The following is a 24426-nucleotide window of genomic DNA, read 5'->3' as shown; positions in this document are numbered from 1 at the left end:
CCTGACGGAGGAGGATCATTCACACAGTTTGAGAAAACACTGAGAAAATCCAGAGAGGAATAAGAGCCATCACATGCCTGAGTCAATAAGAAGACCATTACAAGAGAGGATTTACCACTAAAGCCTGCTTTTAACAACATTTGTAAGTTCACATGGCCACATGGAGATCATTCATTATGGAGTTTGTGTATAAACAAGGGTAATATTGATCATTTTTAATGTTCTTGTGTAGTTTCCAAGGTGGTGCCGTGAAGATCGGGTTGTGAAACATCACCTTGAAATCTTGCTGTTACAATGAAGGTAATGGGATGTTTTATTATTTTTATTTTAGGGTTACAGAAAATGCCATAGCACACGGGCAGGGTGTTGGCGAGAAACGAGCAACGCAATAAATACAAGAATACAGTACAAGAGGAAAGTCCTAATATTATAAGAAAAAAGTTGTAATTCTACACATGAATATATAACATAATATGACAAGAATAAAGTTGCAATATTATAAGAATAAAGTCCTAATATTATAAGAAAAAAGGAAAAGGTCAGAATATTATTTCATACTACAGAAAAAAAAATAGGATTTTGAGAAAAAAGTTGTAATATATGATAAAAGCCGTAATGTCAAGAATAAAGTCTAATACTCAGAGAAAAAAAGTTGCAAAATAACAAGAATAAAATCATACTATAATTTCAACTTTTCTTGTAATATTGTGATTTTACTTTTGTTTCCCTTCAGTATGGCTCTAATACTACTAGATACTTTTAATTACAGCATTTAAATTTTACATAATTATCACGTTTCATTCTTGTCGAGTTGTTCGTTTGCAGAATTTATGCATTAATAACGGCCTGAAATGAACTTCCTCTGTTTCAAAGACCAGTAACCGTGTGGTCTGACATCTGAAATGTTATCTGTCAAAGACTATCAAGTAAGTGATTTGTCACGTCAGTGTTTGAAATCCACTGGGTTTTACAAAAGTGATACAAACTTTATAAACCTGGCTGCAGTAGACAAGCAATCTGTGTCCACATGAGGCGAGAACCAGGATTATTCTTTTATATGGTTTCTTTTGGTGTGGGACAGTTTTCACACAAAGTAAGAATATATTCTTAGGGTATTATAGACTTAAGTGGTGTAGATTTCACAGAGGGAGACAGATTATAATAATAATCTGTCTTTGTCACCAATAGCAGTCATTGATGATGTGTGTACCATGTCAATATATCATATATTGTTCGACCATTCGCTGACCACAGAAAATATGTCATTCTTAACACTGACAGAATAAACCAGTTATGGTTTTGTCAAACAATACATTTTGTAAAACCAAAACTGGACTGACATGTTTTTCTTGCCTGACTTCCTCTAGTACTTCTCAGTCAAAGCCCAGGGATGTTAACTGTAGAACACATGCAGAGTGTGTAGGCCAGTTTGAGTCCAAGTAAGCATTTAAATGCCACATTAATTCAACTCCCAGTCAACCCTTTTTTTTACCCTCTTTTTTAATGTCAATTCGAATGTATTTTCAGTTCATTTTAAAAGTCCAGTTTTACACGGACTTACACACTAAATAGATTGTTCCTAATGTCTTGGATCTTGGAACCTATAACACAGGTTATAATGGGATATCTTGGTTATGTCGAGTGCATGTTTTTTGTTTGTGGTTTGGCTGTTAAATGCAGATAACACTGTGGAGACGAAGCATGCTGCCCGCTTTATTGCTTGCACCCATATCTGTCATGTTGTGGATCTACGGACATGACTTGTCACACAAACTGGGAGGTAAGGATTTGTTCGGGTTTAAGGGTTGGGATTAGAATAAGATTAGGATTAGGCATTTAGTTGTAATGGTTAATGTGAGGGTTAGGTAATACGTTATTGACTATGAGTGTCCTCACCAAGTCTGCTGTACAATGCGTGTGTGTGTTCATTGTTTTTTCCGGTTCATTGTGCTTATCTGCAATATAGAACGATATTTTTATAGTATTATTATAAAAATATCACCAGATCAAGGGCTGGGAGTAACCCTGAGCAGGGTATCCACTACTCATTGCTCAATATCAATTGGACAAAACAATATCTAGTGCTGGATAAATGGGGGTTGCATCAAGAAGGACATACAGCGGGGAAAAAAAAGTAATTCATTTGACAATGATGATATTATATCGTTACCTCTTAATTCTTATTCTTCTTACCACAGCACGGAAGATGATTCAGGTGCAGAAAGAGAGACAGGAGATGGTACAATCATCCTGCGGTGAGGAAAAAATGCTCCACATCGACTCATCAGATTTGAAGAACTTCATCGTGGATGACAATAATGGCCTTCTCTACTGTTATGTCCCTAAGGTGATACCAGTGATTTTTTTATTGAGTTTTAAAAAAAAACAACCTAATAATGGTAATTAAAACATCCCCGATGCCAGTGGTAATTCTAATTATGACACTCATGTCATCTCGATCAGTGGTCTGATTGGTTGTCAGTCTATCCAATTGCATACAGAGACATTTTCATTTATGTCTGTTGGAAGTGGGAGGTGACCCTTTCCAAAATCATATTCAATCTCAAAAGAGATTAAGATGGTAAATGTTAAATGGTCTGTATTTATATAGTGCTTTGTATATAGTGAGATGCAGTCTGGTTGTAGCTGTACACTGGTAAACTGGCACAATTCTATAATGTGAGCCATTTGATAAGAAGTTCAAATCCACTTGTGTCAGTGTCCCACATGCGACCACACTTAATGATTTAACTGTCCCATGAAATGCATTGCTGTGTCTAGGTCCTGCCTCATGGCACCACCTCGTGGTTATCTTGGTCTTGTTCTCATCCACAGGTGGCTTGTACCCACTGGAAAGGTTTCATGCGTTCTCTGAAGCACAGTGAGACCAATGCTGACTCCACATCCGAGTCTTTGGGAGATGTCAATGACAAATCAACGTTCAGGACATTAGACATGTTCCCAAAATCAGAGATAAAGGTCAGTACACGTGGTCCATACAATCAAGTGTCCAGCTGATGACCTGGAGCATGAAGTTTACCGTTTACAACCTTAATCCCAAACAATAAACCCTTTTAAATGATGCTAACAACAATAAATCTGGTAACCCTTTCTTTTACAGTCCCCTAATTACCAGGTTTTACCTGGTAAACTCATGGTAACATAAAAGTGTTACGAGATAATTACCAATGGCAATAAGAAAGTAAATACAATGAAACTATGGCCACAATACTGGGGATTTACCTTGTAACTATATAGCAAATTATAGCGTATTATTGGGTAATTATTGCTGGTAATAAGAAGGTAAGTATTTTCCTGTTAATTTACTCAGTAAGTAAAGTAAAAATGTGCTGTAAAAGGAAGCCTTGCTTGTTTCCATGATATTATGTTCATTTGCCTTTTATTTATTTCTACTTCCAATTACATAGATTTATTCGCCTCCTGGCTTAGTGCGGTCTGCGCCCTCCCCTCTCGATAAATCTATTTGGAATCATCCACTTCCTGTTTGCAATACAGACCATCTACACACGCACAGCTGTTTTGGAGCTCTTCAGTGTTAGGATGTTAACACAGAAACTTCATTTTTACCTTTATTCAAACATTTTAGATGATCCATGTTTAGCTCACTGCATCTTCTAAATACCATTATTGTTCACGACTTGACTCATGTTCGAGCCACTCCCACATTTATATTAAACACTGACTGACAGCTGCAGTTAAAGGCATAGTTTGAGCTTTTCTCAAGACTCTGACTTTGAAACACTGACTTTGTCCATCAAGCAGCCTGGATCCCACACACTTGCTCTGCCTGATAACATGGCTGACAGCAGGGACAGCCTTTTGTCTTTGTCCTTCTGTCCCTGCTGTCAGACACGTTATGCGCGAGAGTGAGTGTCTGGAACACATGCTGCTTCATGGACAAAATTTGTTCATATTGTCATAATTTGACCAAAAAGTCATACGATAAGTGAACTATAGTATGATGTTTTTGGAACTTTGGAACAAGGGCTTTTCTGCAAGGAGTTTGCATGTTCTCCCCGTGTGTGTGGGTTTTCTCCAGCTTCCACCCACAGTCCAAAAACGTACAGTATGACATTTTTGACACAAATTTCTTTTTCAATAAGACGGTCAGATTTTGGACGAAATAGTGTAGTATGACATTGAGGTCGACGACATAGTATAGTATTACGTTTTGTTCACATTTTGGGGTAAAAAAAATGTTTTAAATTTTTTTTTCACATTTTGGACGACAAAGTATAGTATGACATTTTTTGTCAAATTTTGGACCAAAATTTTTTTCTCAAAAAAATGGTCAGATTTTGGATGAAATAGTGTTGTATGACATTGAGGTCGACGACATACTATAGTATTACGTTTTGGTCACATTTTGGGCTGAAAAAAAAAAAATTCAAAAAAAATGTCCGATTTTAGACGACATAGTATAGTATGACATTTTTTGTGTATTTTGGACCAAATCTTTTTTTTCAAAAAAATGGTCCAATTTTGGACGAAATAGTGTCCTATGACATTGAGGTCGACGACAAAGTATAGTATGGCGTTTTTGGTCACATTTTGGGGTAGAAAAAATGTTTTCAAAAAATTGTTCACATTTTGGACGACATAGTATGGTATGACGTTTTTGTCAAATTTTGGACCAAAATTTTTTTCTCAAATAAATGGTCAGATTTTGGATGAAATAGTGTAGTATGACATTGAGGTTGACGAAATACTATAGTATTACGTTTTGGTCACATTTTGGGGTGAAAAAAAAAAAAATTCAAAAAAATTGTCCGATTTTGGACGACATAGTATAGTATGACGTTTTTTGTGTATTTTGGACCAAATCTTTTTTTTCAAAACAATGGTCTAATTTTGGACGAAATAGTGTCCTATGACATTGAGGTCAACGACATAGTATAGTATGGCGTTTTGGTCACATTTTGGGGTAAAAAAATTTTTTTCAAAAAATTGTCCGATTTTGGACGACATAGTATAGTATGAAGTTTTGGTCAAATTTTGGACCAACATTTTTTTCTCAAAGAAATGGTCAGATTTTGGATGAAATAGTGTTGTATGACATTGAGGTCGACGACATAGTATAGTATGGCGTTTTGGTCACATTTTGGGGTAAAAAAAACGTTTTCAAAAAATTGTTCACATTTTGGACGACATAGTATATAGTATGACGTTTTTGTCAAATTTTGGACCAAAATTTTTTTCTCAAAAAAATGGTCAGATTTTGGATGAAATAGTGTTGTATGACATTGAGGTCGACGACATACTATAGTATTACGTTTTGGTCACATATTGGGCTGAAAAAAAAAAAATTCTAAAAAAATGTCCGATTTTGGACGACATAGTATAGTATGACATTTTTTGTGTATTTTGGACCAAATCTTTTTTTTCAAAAAAATGGTCCAATTTTGGACGAAATAGTGTCCTATGACATTGAGGTCGACGACATAGTATAGTATGGCGCTTTGGTCACATTTTGTGGTAAAAAAAATGTTTTCAAAAAATTGTTCACATTTTGGACGACATAGTATAGTATGACGTTTTTGTCAAATTTTGGACCAAAATTTTTTTCTCAAAAAAATGGTCAGATTTTGGATGAAATAGTGTTGTATGACATTGAGGTCGACGACATACTATAGTATTACGTTTTGGTCACATTTTGGGCTGAAAAAAAAAAATTCTAAAAAAATGTCCGATTTTGGACGACATAGTATAGTATGACATTTTTTGTGTATTTTCGACCAAATCTTTTTTTTCAAAAAAATGGTCCAATTTTGGACGAAATAGTTTCCTATGACATTGAGGTCGACGACATAGTATAGTATGGCGTTTTGGTCACATTTTGGGGTAAATAAAATTGTTTTCAAAAAATTGTCCGATTTTGGACGACATAGTATAGTATGACGTTTTTGTCAAATTTTGGACCAACATTTTTTTCTCAAAGAAATGGTCAGATTTTGGATGAAATAGTGTAGTATGACATTGAGGTCGACCAAATTCTATAGTATTACGTTTTGGTCAAATTTTTGACAATTTTTTTTTTTCTTTTTTTTAAATTGTCTGATTTTGAATGAATTAGTGTAGTTTGACACAGTTCAGCCCACGGTTGGTGTAATGGGTAGCGCACTTGCCTTTTGAAGCTAAAAGACCCAGGTTCCTGGGTTCGAAACCCGTTTGGGACAACTTCGGAACAAGGGCAATTTCTGCAAGGAGTTGCATGTTCTCTCTGTGTGGCTTATCTCCAGCTTCCTCCCACAATCCAAAAACATACAGTATAGAATAAGATTTTGGATCAAAAAAATGGTCAAATTTTGGATGAAATGGTGTAGTATGACATTGAAGTCCATGACATAGTATAGTATTACGTTTTGGTCACATTTTGGGCTGAAAAAAAAAAATTTCAAAAAAAATGTCAGATTTCGGACGACATAGTATAGTATGACATTTTTTGTGTATTTTCGACCAAATCTTTTTTTTCAAAAAAATGGTCCAATTTTGGATGACATAGTGTCCTATGACATTGAGGTCGACGACATAGTATAGTATGGCGTTTTGGTCACATTTTGGAGTAAAAAAAATTGTTTTCAAAAAATTGTCCGATTTTGGACGACATAGTATAGTATGACGTTTTTGTCAAATTTTGGACCAACATTTTTTTCTCAAAGAAATGGTCAGATTTTGGATGAAATAGTGTAGTATGACATTGAGGTCGACGACATAGTATAGTATGGCGTTTTGGTCACATTTTGGGGTAAAAAAAATTGTTTTCAAAAAATTGTTCGATTTTGGACGACATAGTATAGTATGACGTTTTTGTCAAATTTTGGACCATTATTTTTTTTCTGAAAAAAATGGTCCGATTTTGGATGAAATAGTGTAGTATGACATTGAGGTCGACGACATAGTATAGTATGGCGTTTTGGTCACATTTTGGGGTAAAAAAAACGTTTTCAAAAAATTGTTCACATTTTGGACGACATAGTATAGTATGACGTTTTGTCAAATTTTGTACCAAAATTTTTTTCTCAAATAAATGGTCAGATTTTGGATGAAATAGTGTTGTATGACATTGAGGTCGACGACATACTATAGTATTACGTTTTGATCACATTTTGGGCTGAAAAAAAAAAAATTCAAAAAAATTGTCCGATTTTGGACGACAGTATAGTATGACGTTTTTTGTGTATTTTGGACCAAATCTTTTTTTTCAAAAAAATTGTCCAATTTTGGACGAAATAGTGTCCTATGACATTGAGGTCGACGACATAGTATAGTATGACGTTTTTGTAAAATTTTGTACCAAAATTTTTTTCTCAAATAAATGGTCAGATTTTGGATGAAATAGTGTTGTATGACATTGAGGTCGACGACATACTATAGTATTACGTTTTGATCACATTTTGGGCTGAAAAAAAAAAAAATTCAAAAAAATTGTCCGATTTTGGACGACAGTATAGTATGACGTTTTTTGTGTATTTTGGACCAAATCTTTTTTTTCAAAAAAATTGTCCAATTTTGGACGAAATAGTGTCCTATGACATTGAGGTCGACGACATAGTATAGTATGACGTTTTTGTAAAATTTTGTACCAAAATTTTTTTCTCAAATAAATGGTCAGATTTTGGATGAAATAGTGTAGTATGACATTGAGGTCGACCACATTCTATAGTATTACGTTTTGGTCAAATTTTTGACAAATTTTTTTTTTCTTTTTTTTTAAATTGTCTGATTTTGAATGAATTAGTGTAGTTTGTCACAGTTCAGCCCACGGTTGGTGTAATGGGTAGTGCTTTTGCCTTTTGAAGCTAGAAGACCCAGGTTCCTGGGTTCGAAACCCGTTTGGGACAACTTCGGAACAAGGGCAATTTCTGCAAGGAGTTGCATGTTCTCTCTGTGTGGCTTATCTCCAGCTTCCTCCCACAATCCAAAAACATACAGTATAGAATAAGATTTTGGATCAAAAAAATGGTCAAATTTTGGATGAAATAGTGTAGTATGACATTGAAGTCCATGACATAGTATAGTATTACGTTTTGGTCACATTTTGGGCTGAAAAAAAAAAAATTCAAAAAAAATGTCAGATTTTGGACGACATAGTATAGTATGACATTTTTTGTGTATTTTGGACCAAATCTTTTTTTTCAAAAATATGGTCCAATTTTGACGAAATAGTGTCCTCTGACATTGAGGTCGACGACATAGTATAGTATGGCGTTTTGGTCACATTTTGTTGTAAAAAAAATGTTTTCAAAAAATTGTTCACATTTTGGACGACATAGTATAGTATGACGTTTTTGTCAAATTTTGGACCAAAATTTTTTTCTCAAATAAATGGTCAGATTTTGGATGAAATAGTGTTGTATGACATTGAGGTCTACGACATACTATAGTATTACGTTTTGATCACATTTTGGGCTGAAAAAAAAAAAAATTCAAAAAAATTGTCCGATTTTGGACGACAGTATAGTATGACGTTTTTTGTGTAAATTGGACTAAATCTTTTTTTTCAAAAAAATTGTCCAATTTTGGACGAAATAGTGTCCTATGACATTGAGGTCGACGACATAGTATAGTATGGCGTTTTGGCCACATTTTGGGGTAAAAAAAATTGTTTTCAAAAAATTGTCCGATTTTGGACGACATAGTATAGTATGACGTTTTTGTCAAATTTTGGACCAACATTTTTTTCTCAAAGAAATGGTCAGATTTTGGATGAAATAGTGTAGTATGACATTGAGGTCGACCAAATTCTATAGTATTACGTTTTGGTCAAATTTTTGACAATTTTTTTTTTTCTTTTTTTTAAATTGTCTGATTTTGAATGAATTAGTGTAGTTTGACACAGTTCAGCCCACGGTTGGTGTAATGGGTAGCGCTCTTGCCTTTTGAAGCTAGAAGACCCAGGTTCCTGGGTTCGAAACCCGTTTGGGACAACTTCGGAACAAGGGCAATTTCTGCAAGGAGTTGCATGTTCTCTCTGTGTGGCTTATCTCCAGCTTCCTCCCACAATCCAAAAACATACAGTATAGAATAAGATTTTGGATCAAAAAAATGGTCAAATTTTGGATGAAATGGTGTAGTATGACATTGAAGTCCATGACATAGTATAGTATTACGTTTTGGTCACATTTTGGGCTGAAAAAAAAAAAATTCAAAAAAAATGTCAGATTTTGGACGACAGTATAGTATGACATTTTTTGTGTATTTTCGACCAAATCTTTTTTTTCAAAAAAATGGTCCAATTTTGGATGACATAGTGTCCTATGACATTGAGGTCGACGACATAGTATAGTATGGCGTTTTGGTCACATTTTGGCGTAAAAAAAATTGTTTTCAAAAAATTGTCCGACTTTGGACGACATAGTATAGTATGACGTTTTTGTCAAATTTTGGACCAACATTTTTTTCTCAAAGAAATGGTCAGATTTTGGATGAAATAGTGTAGTATGACATTGAGGTCGACGACATAGTATAGTATGGCGTTTTGGTCACATTTTGGGGTAAAAAAAATTGTTTTCAAAAAATTGTCCGATTTTGGACGACATAGTATAGTATGACGTTTTTTGTGTATTTTGGACCAAATCTTTTTTTTCAAAAAAATGGTCCAATTTTGGATGAAATAGTGTCCTATGACATTGAGGTCGACGACATAGTATAGTATGGCGTTTTGGTCACATTTTGGAGTAAAAAAAATTGTTTTCAAAAAATTGTCCGATTTTGGACGACATTGTATAGTATGACGTTTTTGTCAAATTTTGGACCAACATTTTTTTCTCAAAGAAATGGTCAGATTTTGGATGAAATAGTGTAGTATGACATTGAGGTCGACGACATAGTATAGTATGGCGTTTTGGTCACATTTTGGGGTAAAAAAAACGTTTTCATAAAATTGTTCACATTTTGGACGACATAGTATAGTATGACGTTTTTGTCAAATTTTGTACCAAAATTTTTTTCTCAAATAAATGGTCAGATTTTGGATGAAATAGTGTTGTATGACATTGAGGTCGACGACATACTACTAGTATTACGTTTTGGTCACATTTTGGGCTGAAAAAAAAAAAATTCAAAAAAATCTTCCGATTTTGGACGACAGTATAGTATGACGTTTTTTGTGTATTTTGGACCAAATCTTTTTTTTTTAAAAATGGTCCAATTTTGGACGAAATAGTGTCCTATGACATTGAGGTCGACGACATAGTATAGTATGGCGTTTTGGTCACATTTTGGAGTAAAAAAAATTGTTTTCAAAAAATTGTCCGATTTTGGACGACATTGTATAGTATGACGTTTTTGTCAAATTTTGGACCAACATTTTTTTCTCAAAGAAATGGTCAGATTTTGGATGAAATAGTGTAGTATGACATTGAGGTCGACCACATTCTATAGTATTACGTTTTGGTCAAATTTTTGACAATTTTTTTTTTTTTTTTTTAATTGTCTGATTTTGAATGAATTAGTGTAGTTTGGCACAGTTCAGCCCACGGTTGGTGTAATGGGTATCGCTCTTGCCTTTTGAAGCTAGAAGACCCAGGTTCCTGGGTTCCAAAACCCGTTTGGGACAACTTCGGAACAAGGGCAATTTCTGCAAGGAGTTGCATGTTCTCTCTGTGTGGCTTATCTCCAGCTTCCTCCCACAATCCAAAAACATACAGTATAGAATAAGATTTTGGATCAAAAAAATGGTCAAATTTTGGATGAAATAGTGTAGTATGACATTGAAGCCGATGACATAGTATAGTATTACGTTTTGGTAACATTTTGGGCTGAAAAAAAAAAATTTCAAAAAAAATGTCAGATTTTGGATGACATAGTATAGTATGACATTTTTTGTGTATTTTGGACCAAATCTTTTTTTTCAAAAATATGGTCCAATTTTGGACGAAATAGTGTCCTATGACATTGAGGTCGACGACGTAGTATAGTATGGCGTTTTGGTCACATTTTGTGGTAAAAAAAATGTTTTCAAAAATTGTTCACATTTTGGACGACATAGTATAGTATGACGCTTTTGTCAAATTTTGGAACAAAATTTTTTTCTCAAAAAAATGGTCAGATTTTGGATGAAATAGTGTTGTATGACATTGAGGTCGACGACATAGTATAGTATGGCGTTTTGGTCACATTTTGGGGTAAAAAAAATTGTTTTCAAAAAATTGTCCGATTTTGGACGACATAGTGTCCTATGACATTGAGGTCGACGACATAGTATAGTATGGCGTTTTGGTCACATTTTGGGGTAAAAAAAAGATTTTCAAAAAATTGTCTGATTTTGGACGACATAGTATAGTATGAAGTTTTTGTCAAATTTTGGACCAACATTTTTTTTTCAAAGAAATGGTCAGATTTTGGATGAAATAGTGTAGTATGACATTGAGGTCGACCACATTCTATAGTATTACGTTTTGGTCACATTTTGGGGTAAAAAAAACGTTTTCAAAAAATTGTTCACATTTTGGACAACATAGTATAGTTTGACGTGTTTGGCAAATTTTGTAACAAAATTTTTTTTCTCAAAAAAATGGTCAGATTTTGGATGAAATAGTGTAGTATGACATTGAGGTCGACGACATACTATAGTATTACGTTTTGGTCACATTTTGGGCTGAAAAAAAAAAATTTCAAAAAAATTGTCCGATTTTGGACGACATAGTATAGTATGATGTTTTTTGTGTATTTTGGACCAAATCTTTTTTTTCAAAAAAATGGTCCAATTTTGGATGAAATAGTGTCCTATGACATTGAGGTCGACGACATAGTATAGTATGGCGTTTTGGTCACATTTTGGGGTAAAAAATATTGTTTTCAAAAAATTGTCCGATTTTGGACGACATAGTATAGTATGACGTTTTTGTCAAATTTTGGACCAACATATTTTTCTCAAAGAAATGGTCAGATTTTGGATGAAATAGTGTAGTATGACATTGAGGTCGACAACATAGTATAGTATGGCGTTTTGGTCACATTTTGGGCTGAAAAAAAAAAAATTCAAAAAAAATGTCCGATTTTGGACAACATAGTATAGTATGACATTTTTTGTGTATTTTGGACCAAATCTTTTTTTTCAAAAAAATGGTCCAATTTTGGACGAAATAGTTTCCTATGACATTGAGGTCGACGACATAGTATAGTATGGCGTTTTGGTCACATTTTGTGGTAAAAAAAATGTTTTCAAAAAATTGTTCGATTTTGGACGACATAGTATAGTATGACGTTTTTGTCAAATTTTGGACCAATTTTTTTTAAAAAAAAAAATGGTCAGATTTTGGATGAAATAGTGTAGTATGACATTGAGGTCGACGACATAGTATAGTATGGCGTTTTGGTCACATTTTGGGGTTAAAAGAACGTTTTCAAAAAATTGTTCACATTTTGGACGACATAGTATAGTATGACGTTTTTGTCAAATTTTGGACCAAATCTTTTTTTTCAAAAAAAGTTGTCCAATTTTGGACGAAATAGTGTCCTATGACATTGAGGTCGACGACATAGTATAGTATGGCGTTTTGGTCACATTTTGGGGTAAAAAAAATGTTTTCATAAATTGTTCACATTTTGGACGACATAGTATAGTATGACGTTTTTGTCAAATTTTGGAACAAACATTTTTTTCTCAAATAAATGGTCAGATTTTGGATGAAATAGTGTTGTATGACATTGAGGTCGACGACATACTATAGAATTACGTTTTGGTCACATTTTGGGGTGAAAAAAAAAAAATTCAAAAAAATTGTCCGATTTTGGACGACATAGTATAGTATGACGTTTTTTGTGTATTTTGGACCAAATCTTTTTTTTCAAAAAAATGGTCAGATTTTGGATGAAATAGTGTAGTATGACATTGAGGTCGACCACATTCTATAGTATTACGTTTTGGTCACATTTTGGGGTAAAAAAAACGTTTTCAAAAAATTGTTCACATTTTGGACGACATAGTATAGTATGACGTTTTTGTCAAATTTTGGAACAAAATGTTTTTCTCAAAAAAATGGTCAGATTTTGGATGAAATAGTGTTGTATGACATTGAGGTCGAAGACATACTATAGTATTACGTTTTGGTCACATTTTGGGCTGAAAAAAAAAAATTCAAAAAAAATGTCCGATTTTGGACGACAGAGTATAGTATGAAGTTTTGGTCAAATTTTTGACTATTTTTATTTTATTTTTTTTAAATTGTCTGATTTTGAATGAATTAGTGTAGTTTGACACAGTTTAGCCCACGGTTGGTGTAATGGGTAGCGCTCTTGCCTTTTGAAGCTAGAAGACCCGAGTTTCTGGGTTCGAAACCCGTTTGGGACAACTTCGGAACAAGGGCAATTTCTGCAAGGAGTTGCATGTTCTCCCTGTGTGGCTTATCTCCAGCTTCCTCCCACAATCCAAAAACAGTATAGAATAAGATTTTGGATCAAAAAAATTGTCAGATTTTTGATTAAATAGAGTCGTATGACATTGAGGTCGACGACATAGTATATAGTATGGCGTTTGGTCACATTTTGTGGTAAAAAAATTGTTTTCAAAAAATTGTTCGATTTTGGACGACAGTATAGTATGACGTTTTTGTCAAATTTTGGACCAAAATTTTTTTCTCAAAAAAATGGTCAGATTTTGGATGAACTAGTGTTGTATGACATTGAGGTCGACGACATACTATAGTATTACGTTTTGGTCACATTTTGGGGTAAAAAAAATGTTTTCAAAAATTTTTCCAATTTTGGACGACATAGTATAGTATGACGTTTTTGTCAAATTTTGGATCAAAATTTTTTTCTCAAAAAAATTGTCAGATTTTGAATGAAATAGTGTTGTATGACATTGCGGTCAATGACATACTATAGTGTTACGTTTTGGTCACATTTTGGGCTGAAAAAGAAATGTTCAAAAAAATTGTCCGATTTTGGACGACAGTATGGTATGACATGTTTGTGTATTTTTGACGAAATAGTGTCCTATGACATTGAGGTCGACGACATAGTATAGTATGACGTTTTGGTCACATTTTGGGCTAAAACACACACACACATATATACACATATATATATATACATACATACACACACACACATACATACATACATATCTATCTTTTGAGACACCAAGTATTAATAATTTTTAGCGTATATTTTTTTTAACGGATGTTACAAATGAACTTCAAACGTTTTTGTGGATTTTTTTTTATTTCAGTCCACCACTTGGTGCCAAGTGCTCACTTTCACTAGCGCTGTCAGTATAACGCAATATATGATTTTTCAAATATTGTGATAAATTGTATCATGGTGTCTCTGATGATTTTTTTTTTAAATATATAAAACAAGTAGGGATGCAATGATTACTGCATCATTAAACCATGACCAAATTAATTGCCATATACTTTAATAATCAATTAATTTCTTTTTTTTATTAAACATGTTGAACATTTTCTGGTTTCTTTGTTCCTTATAACAAAGAAATAATTAAAACAGAATCATTTTTGGGTTGTGGATAAAAAAAAAATCCAGGTTTGAGGAATATTGATGAACATTTTTCAAATATTCTCTGGACCAAACAAAGAAAATATAACATTAACATTTCCTGTTTTCTTTGTGTTTCTGTAACAAACAGAAAACAACATCATTTGTCTGTGAAGAGAAATGAAATGAAAGGTGTGTGTTTACTGTGGAGCAGTGACGTCACATTAGCAGCAGCAGGTGTAATCTGAACACCTGTGATCAGATCACTCAGGTCGAATGTTTAACAACAGTTGTAAACAGAGCGTCAATAGAACATCTAAGAAATGTGTGGATAATTTTTAAGCAGCAGTCACCACCACATGTTTGTCCCCGCTGCTCCTCGGCCTCCCCGGGTGTCTCCTCCTGCTCCTCCTGATGGATCCGCGTGCGTGGAAGGTCCCAGTGGCAAACAGGAAGTGGATGATTCCAAATAGATTTATCAAGAGGGGAGGGCACGGACCGCACTAAGCCAGGAGGCGAATAAATCTATGTAATTCGAACTAGAAATAAATAAAAGGCAAAAACCAACCGATAGTGAATACAGTAAGATGAAAAGTATAATGACGTAATTAAAGGTTAAAATGATCAATTTGATGGTTTTATTTATGACATATCATATGCTAATAATCATAAATGTTGTAAAAGACAAACTTTTGCTGTCACAGAAGTCAGGGATTTTATATATTATTGTCCAAGGAAAGTATGACAACATTAAGAAAAGGAGCTAAAGCTAACTTATCATAATAATTACTGTTATGGTTAATATAATAATCATGAAATATTAAAATAAAGTCAGGCCAGAAAACCTGCAGATTCTAACATGATCATATTATTAGGAACAATAACAATGTGTTAAAAGTAGTTTTATAACTCCAGATTCTTTCACTCAACCTGTTTATCTTCAACTATAATTCACGTATTCATCACATTTATCAGTACATGGGAAAAATGCTTTTTGGGCCCAATGAGTATTTTTGTTGCAGTACCCAGAGTGGCCACTAGGCCCTATCCAGATTTTATAATACATCCATTAATGCAACTGCACCACACAAAAAGAAATGTTTAATACCAAGATATAACAAAGGCACAGTGGAAAGTAACAAGATGTACCAAAGTTACCATGAATATTATTAAAGGTGCATTATGTAATAAATCTAAAGCAACTGGCCATAAAATCCTCCTAATATGTCACAGAGACTCAGGAATAATGTTCATATAACAAACTGAAATCACCACCAACAACAGTACAGACAAAATATTTGCATTAAAAGACTGCAAATCATGTTTATGTTTTTAAATCATGTTTTGGCATATGGCGCCACCTACCGCCGTCTACCAATCATTGCAGTCAGTAGAGTCTCAGCTGCCGAGCAACCACGGGTTGCCAGTTACGTCAGAAAACGAAACCTAATGGATCTCGGTATTTTGAATTTGAATGTAGTAACCATTTTTTGCCACATTCTTACATATGGTGCCTTTAAGTAATATATACTTATTACTGCATATTGTTACTTTCCACTGTGCCTTTGTTATCTTATTTGACATGTTTTACTCAGTAATGTTGTGGAATAACATAAGTAATAGCATGGAAACAAGCAAGGCTTCCTTTTACAGTACAGTTTTACTTCACTGTAAAAAGAAAAAGTTGAGAAAACTCAAAATTTCAAGGCATTTAGAATTTGACTTGGCACAACTCCAACTTACACGTTTGTCTAACAAAATAATATTAGTTGATGGAACTGAAAAAGTGTTGTTTGAAAATATTGACACAACTCTAATTCCATATAACTCCTGCTGTGGACTCAAACAATGCTTGAAAGATATGAATCAATAATGTGGTTTACGTGTACTTATTTCTTTACTACAGGCAAAGCTGAAGTACTACACCAAGTTTCTCTTTGTCCAGAACCCATTCACCCGTCTCATCTCTGCCTTTCAAAGTAAATTTGAGGAACCCAACGAGTTTTTCTACGCAAAGTACGGCAGACACATTCTGCAGCACTACAGCAATCGGACCAATCCACCACAGACGGCAGAGGAGGCCTTTGCATCCGGCAAACAGATGTCATTCTACAACTTTATTCAATTCCTGTTGGACCCAAAGACACAGCAACCCTTCAACCCCCACTGGAGGCAGATAGAAAGTCTGTGCCACCCTTGCGAAATACAGTAAGGTCATGTTTGACTGACTTCTGTTTCTCCACTTTCCTCCCACAGTCTAAAAACACAATTAATTAGACCCTTTGAATTGACTTGAAATTCATCTCTATATAATGGCCATGTGATGGACTGTCCTCCTTTCACCCTATGCTGGGATTGCTGTAGCCCAACCACCCCCAGCCCTGCGACCCTCTCTTCCTCTAACATGTTTTGTGTGGGGTTTCCAGTTCATTTTTGTGATCAAGAATCCCAACCTAAAATTATAGTTTTCATCCACTTTGTCTATATTAACATTATTAATCTGAACATTCACTCTTCACCTTGGTCATTATTTGGAAATAGTAGTTACCTCCTCAGTCAGAAAATCAAGTGCTCTTTTTATCTCCTCGATTTCTTCATTTATTTTCGGCAGCACTGTCACTGCTCATTCCTTTGCCACTTCACGTATTCAGCCATTTTTGACCCTGCTTTTAGAGAGGGAAAAGCTGAAAGAAGAACAAAACACCAGGCTGTAAAATGGGCTGAGGTCAATGGATGAAAGGAAGATGGAGTCGTCTCTCATCTGTATTGAAGAGCTGAAATGATTCATCGATGAAACGATTATTAATCGATAACTAAATTAATCGCCAACTATTTTTGATAATCGATAATCGGTTTGAGGCTTTTTCATCATTAAAACAAGATTTCTGATTTGTTCTAGCTTCTTAAATGTGAATATTTTCTTTGTTTCTTTGCTCAAAAAAAATCATTAAAACTGAATAATTTTGGTTTGTGAACAAAACAAGATATTTATGAACATTGTCATTTCGAGGTTTAACAAACACTGATCAAGGTTTTTTAACATTTTCTGACATTTTATTGGCCAAACAATTCATCGAGAAAATAATCGACAGATTAATCGATTACGAAAATAATCGTTAGTTGCAGCTCTACTCATCTGCATATGAACAGGGGAGCATATACAAATAAAAGAGATCAAGAATTGAACCTCGTGGGACTCCAGATTAAATCTGAAACTCTAGCAATTCAAGATTATGAATAGCTACAACAAAAGTCAGGTAATCTCCAACTCCTGCATGCTGTGATGTAAAATCATATGCTGCCATTGATTTTATTTGGTGAGCCTTTAGTTGTGACAAAAATCTATTTTCCTTTAAAGTGTAATTTTGCTTGTCTGGTCGGTGGTTTCCTTTTCACCCTTATGTCTACAGGGGTTCCCCTTGTGTCTACTGCTTTATACTCACTGTCTAATACTGATGTTTCTCACGAGACCTGAGACTTTGAGAGACCTCCTGAGGAAACAGCCGTGATCTTGCAAGGCTGGTTTCTCCGCTAAAAGACAGAAGAGGGAGTGGAGACCACCCAACAAGCCATTTAACCATCATAATGACATCACAGCTGTTACATAACTGGATTTCTTGCGATCTTGCCTTCCCCCAGCCTGAGAAATAATAATAATCTGCACATACAGCATGATAAGTAAAGTTGCTAACACTACCACCACAATTGACTACATGCATGGAGCTTTAAGCTGAACATACAACTTTTTTGTTATGGGGAAACTTTCCAGTATTACATTGTTTTTCAGCATTTGTTTTACTAGTTAGCCCTGAGGGATTAAGAGTGGCCTAAAAATGAAAAAGGGGACAACTGCCTCCACTAAGTTATATAATCATTCATTGTCATTGGTCATTGCTAAATACTCTTGGTAACTTCTGCAGACACCGACTGTAGAACATCTCTGCATCTTTGGCTCACAGCTCACCAAAAATAGTTGCTTAATAAAGCTTATTAAAAAACCCCAAAGTGACTGTGCATATAGTCTATTACCATTTTTAAAACAACAGATTTTTCACTTGTGGTTTGACACTGGTTTGCTTTTTCCTCTCAGGTACGATTTCATTGGATATCAGGAGACTCTGCGTGAGGATGCTGAACAGTTGCTGAGCATGTTAAAGCTGAACAAAGACACTATGTTCCCCCCTGCTTATAAAAACATGACTTCTTATGACTCTGTTTTGGAGTGGTTCAGTAAAGTGCCTATAGAGGCCAGAAGGAAGCTGTTCATGCTCTACGAGGAAGACTTCAAGCTCTTTGGCTACAGAAGGCCTGATGAATTGCTCGATGATTGAGATGACGTCTTTGTAAATCAGACTCACAAACTACAGGCTGCACCTCTGAACTTGAATGCATGACTCCCACAACACACTTTGTCTCACACACATAAAACCTTGTGTCCTGAAGGTTTCCTTACCACACAACTCAACTGTATTCCCAATTACTTTTCATAAAGAATGGATTTTGTGACATTACTATTATGATGTTTTTGTTAATGTGGTCACCAGAGAACAATATTGGCATACACAATTTCACAAACCACCAAGATGTTCATATTGTTAATTATTGAAGTATCTCCCTTTAATGGTGAGAGTAACCTGTGTAGGTTTAGGCTGTATTGTTTAGAATGGTGGTTCACAAAGACAAGGTAGGGACCATTCCAATTTCCAAACCCTTTTTGTATTTGTTGTATATGATTATTATCCTCATGTGTAATAATACCTTATATCATGTATAATGCTTGTCTGTTGTCTGTTTTGAACGTTCTGTCGTAGATTGTGTTTTTAAATACAGCCTAAAAACAACTCCTAATCACAAACCACTCCTTACCAGTAGGCGGCGGTAATGCACCAAGAGGTAGTTTGCTGTCAAAAACAACAAAGAAGATAAGCGTATAGTGAACATGTAGATTACGAGGAGATCGTGGAAGCAGAAGAGTCCCTCTGTCTGTACAGTAAGCGGTTTGCCTGCTGTTCTCATGGCATTTGTATTTAAACGGTAACTTACGTTGTGCGCTGCTGTGTTCGTGTGCGGGACCCGTCCATGTGCACACACCGAGGGGAAGAAGAAGAGGAGCAGATGTGCGGCTGCGTCAGATTAGCTACACTGCTGTTAGCATCTTAGCTGCGTAGCGTAGGGATCTTGAACAACAGAACAATGACGTCAGCTTCCACGAAAGTAAGTCACAACTACTATTCAACATGAAAAAAAATACTGAATAACATGAATGAACCTCTTAAATGTGAGCGACGCTCTGGCGACCCGCAGCGAACCTGAGCTCAGCACAGCTTGGAACTCTCTGTTGACACTTGATTCAGGCACTAAATACTTTTTTCTTTATTTAGACAGTTTACATCAGTATCTGGTCATTTCATAACATTAAACCGAGCGCACAATTGGTGTGTCTTCGCGTTTATGTGATCAAATTCATACTTTCAGAACTCTCCCGCTTCATCCCCGATCATGCACACGCAACAACAACCATAAAGCTACAAGCACACTGCCGTTACTTCCTGCGACGCCGTATTGGCATTTCAAAATAAGGGTCTCTTTTCGAACATCTCTTCAACACAATAAATAAATAAAATAAGATAGCTCCACCTGTGGGAGAAAATATGCTAAGTAAAAATAGAACATTTCAAAAAACATATTTTCTATGTAGAAAATTAATGAAAACAATTATAGTCCACCTGATATGTGATTAGTATAACCAAATTATTTAACATCATAAATATTAAAATGTTAGTGAATCAGTAGCAACTGACATGAAGATTTCTTGAAAACAAAAAGTGTTTTTTTGTGTGTTTGTGTGATATAGGTCGGGGAGATCTTCTCTGCAGCTGGAGCTGCCTTCACCAAGCTCGGGGAGCTCACCATGCAGCTGCATCCAGTGGTAGACTCCAGCCCTGCAGGGTAACACACACACACACAGTCTGGTTTCTATCACTTCACTTCTCCATGAGGATAATGGATCTACTTTTATTACGTATAAATGTTATTTATCCCTTTGGGGAGTTCACTCTGCAAAATTCAGTTTAAGTTCCAGTAGTGCAGTAGTGTGGATAGCATACATGCATACAATCGTAGTGTGGATGCAGCCATATGGAAAAATGAGCATTAGACTCATCTTACAACTGAAAATAAAATACCTCGACTTCCCATCCTCCCTCCAGGGGTCAGACCAAGAGCACAGTGAAGAGGAAGCTGTATGAAGACGGAGCTCCGCTCACCACCTCTGACGGGCCCAAGAAGGTCACCAAGAAAGCCGCCGTCGGCACCCCGACCCTCATCTCTGTGCCCACAGCTCAGGTCGGGGTGGCATCACGTCTTCAGAGCTCCAGCTCCAACCAGGCCTCTCTGAAGAAACAGAAGACTGCAGGTGAGTCCAGCAGCACCACATCATCAACACTGTGTTCTGATCAATGGAAGTGGAATGTTCACATCCATCTTAAATAATAGAAGTTTATGGCCTTACGCATTTTATTAGCCCCACAATTTAGATTTTTAGCTACTGTTGCTTTGAGCTTAAGTAATTGTACATTTTATTATGGTTATAACTATTGTGATTTGAGTTGTGAAATAATTTTTTATAATTCTGTGTGTGTGTGTGTGTGTGTGTGTGTGTGTGTGTGTGTGTGTGTGTGTGTGTGTGTGTAGACGTGACCCTCAGCGCTCTGAACGACTCAGATGTCAACAGTGACCTTGTGGATATCGAGGGACTGGGTCAAGGGTCCAACTCCAAAAAACTCATCAACTTCGATCAAGGTGAATTTTGTGAACAGCTGTTGGACAACATGAATGTCAAATGTCCATTAATACTGATGTTGGTCAACAGTGTTGCACAGTTGAATAACAAATTAAGCATAGTTAGAAGTGACATCGTTATTTTAAAGTGCCCGTTTCTAATTGTATTTTTTTTCCTCCAAATTCACTCTTGTAATGGAACTACATGAAAATATCTTTTTTTGCCCCATCTCTTGACAAAGTCTTTTGGAAAGCGTTTGAGAAGCTTGTACATCAGTGAAGGACATTGTCATCAATGAGACTATGTTAAACAATAATGCAAGAACAATCTTTTTTTCTTTGAATATTTTCAGGACGACAAGTATTTTTGAAGTATTGAAATATTTTTTTTTTTTTTACTTCAAATGTTTTTTTTTGTTTCTTTTACCCATCTTATTTTAACACAGTCCCACACCCAGGATACTCCTGCAACATGTGTATGTGGATTAATCCACCGCTGAAAGCAGGCCCTTCTAAAATCACAATTTCAATAGTTTTAGGAAAAAGAAACACCACTATGTCTGCGAAAAGTTCCAGTAGTTAACCGGTGTTGTCTACTGTAGACTTACCTTGAATGAAGCTGTACATTTATGTTTCTCTGTAGATAACCTGAACCTGGACTCCAGCCTCATCATGAATCCCAGCGACCTTCCTCTGCTCTCCCGCTGACCGCTCACTTCCAGTTCCTGTCGTCTTCATACTCTGACATCAAAACAGAAGGGGAATACAGCCTGTTGTAGATAAATGAACTGTGCTACAGGTCAAGTCAAACCACATGGAAACAATGACTCCAGTAGCAGATGCTAACTGCATTTGTACTAGAGTGGTTCTAGTCCATTTATCAGTGCGAGTTGACCAAGGTTCCATTCCGGGACATTTCAAGTTCTTTAAAGTGTGACTACACCTGTATATTCAGTCAAGACTGACCGTGTCATATGGACACCAGTAATCGGAATAAAAGCCTCATATTAGTTTATGCCGATTGTCATTTGGAAACAATGTTTATATAAACTGTTGATCCGATAATGACTTCCTGGTTTGGTGCTAGTGTGTCTGATTCACGTAAGCAAAAAAAAAAAAGAATAACTAACAGACATGAAAGTCACAGACAATGAAGGTGAGTAAAATGCTTAAAGTGAGCATTAGCCCTCGTCTGTCCTGTGTAACCTCTCTCAATTGGATGTCCCTTCCTCCTCGTCAGCATTGACGAAAGTCAATTTTAACCAGTCCGTTTGTACAAATATGTCTATATGTCTATGTTCAAACCTGAACATGTGAATGGATTACTTGGTATGAATGTTGATACCAGGTCTGAATGGGGCCTAAAAGTCTTGTGCTCTAGCTGTAAATGACACAAAGTCATTTGTGTCATGCTTCATTTAGCATTGATTTAGCATCATAATCAAATCACCTTCTATTTGAGAGAACATCATGCTTTGATTTGATTAGATGAGATGATATTTTGTAAAAATTGAGATATTAAAGTTACAGAACTTTGACAGTGAGTGTGAAAGTCATTTCTTTTTTGCGAAATATGTATATTGCAATTATAAAACAACACCCCTGACTCAATATTCATTAATGTTCAAAATAAAATATAAATATAATTCAAGTTCTAGGAAATAATATGGAACACTTTCGCAAGCTCGATGAAAAAATTGCATGATCATCATACATCATCTCAATGGACTGTACATAGACTTCAAAATTCAATTACTCCGCCCCTTCTGGAGCTTGCCAATCAAAGGGATTATTCACACATGGGACACATGGAAATTTTAATCTTAACAAAATTATTAAGCCTACAATGTCATAAGAACAAGAGTGTTTGCTGATGTTGTTTCTGTTAAAACGACTATTTTCTATTTCTATTCATCGACTGAAGTTTGTGTCGTTCACAATAAGCCGAAATCCATGGAAAAAACTCCACTGCTGATGTTTAATTGTGTCATTTTGTGACTGAAGTTTTTTTTTAATTCTTAGTTCAGATTAACCTCAGTGTAAAGCGCACACAAACTTACCAATGGAGGCAGTAGTAGACCAGCAGCCCCTGTGTCCCCACAAACTAAAAACACTGATTTTCTCGCTGGACTTTGGTACAGGACAGTGAGTCATTTACAAACGGATTGATTTGATTTTCAAATTTAAATAAATTCTAATGAGACAAACATATTCTTAGGTCATTGTACATTTAAGCAGAACCCAAACCATAAAATAAATCGTCACAAGAGCAAATTTGTGCATAACGTTGCAACTAATTTACAGCCATATTTTTAACACCTATTTTGAACTGGTCAGCTAATCTATTTCAAGAGATGTTTGGTAAATCACAACTATATTGCATGCATGTTATTTAAAACATACACAAATAAAATTGTGAAGGGAAAGAAAAGTTAGGGACAATTTCATAAATTTGTTTGAGGACCCCCACAAAATATCTCCCATGACCCATTTGTGGGTCCTGACCCAGTCTTTGGGAACCACTGCTCTATACCGATTCTACTGCTAGAGAACCAAATAATTCATCACAACACTTATATTTTATATCAAATAATTTCTTTCTATTTCATTGATTTAAAGTGACAATTAAATTAGTGTAACATGTTTCCTGTGAGTGAAACACTGTGAGTCAAAGTGGTTTTCCAGCTGGTACTACAGTATGAGGAGTAGACATTTTGTTTTGCAAATGTTGGATTTTATTAATAGCCATTATTAAAAAAAAGAGAATTGATAACCTTGTTAACACATGTTTTTTTTGCTGGAGAAAGATGGAGATGAAGAGGAGTGTCTGTCAGGCAGGAGCAGCACGTATCATACTGGTAAAGCAGATAGAAGTACCAGTAATGATGTGCTGCTACAGCCTGACACACTGACAAACAATATGGGTGTTTCTGTGGCCAGAAATCAGTGCAGTTTATTTATTTATTTCAGTCCATATTTTTGAGCTGATTTTCTTTGTTGCCTCCATCTGACTAAATATAACTGTTTAATGATAACACATTTAATATACAACAGTAAATAATAAAGACAATACAAGTTACAGGTTGTAATTAGTTGACTTCAATAACTCAAAATTATTGAACAATGGTCTGTCTGTCCAAGCTGCATTGTATGTCTGCACAGCAGTGAAATGACACATTATTT

General features: G+C 35.3%; 2 protein-coding genes across 2 annotated transcripts; both read left to right on the top strand.

Moving 5' to 3' along the window:
• Window positions 1-902: 902 nt before the first annotated feature.
• Window positions 903-18794, top strand: LOC310941015 (carbohydrate sulfotransferase 12-like; the record flags this gene model as incomplete). Its single annotated transcript, XM_083906086.1, has 6 exons — window positions 903-926; window positions 1681-1780; window positions 2199-2347; window positions 2782-2979; window positions 16370-16671; window positions 18554-18794. 6 exons carry the CDS (start codon window positions 903-905, stop codon window positions 18792-18794), a joined length of 1014 nt encoding a protein of 337 aa, XP_083762212.1.
• A 606-nt stretch (window positions 18795-19400) lies between these two features.
• Window positions 19401-22775, top strand: LOC310924147 (BPTF-associated chromatin complex component 1). The gene is made up of 5 exons (XM_083885793.1): window positions 19401-19677; window positions 20318-20412; window positions 20673-20878; window positions 21157-21264; window positions 21887-22775. The coding sequence occupies exons 1-5, from the start codon at window positions 19657-19659 to the stop codon at window positions 21949-21951; spliced, it is 495 nt and encodes a 164-aa protein (XP_083741919.1). The 5' UTR covers window positions 19401-19656; the 3' UTR covers window positions 21952-22775.
• The last annotated feature ends 1651 nt before the right edge of the window (window positions 22776-24426 follow it).

The sequence above is a fragment of the Microchirus variegatus genome, assembly GCF_963457635.1.
Source record: "Microchirus variegatus genome assembly, chromosome: 2".
NCBI classification, from domain to species: domain Eukaryota; kingdom Metazoa; phylum Chordata; class Actinopteri; order Pleuronectiformes; family Soleidae; genus Microchirus; species Microchirus variegatus.
Note: the sequence above shows the minus strand (reverse complement) of the source record. Positions and strands in the feature narration are given on the sequence as shown.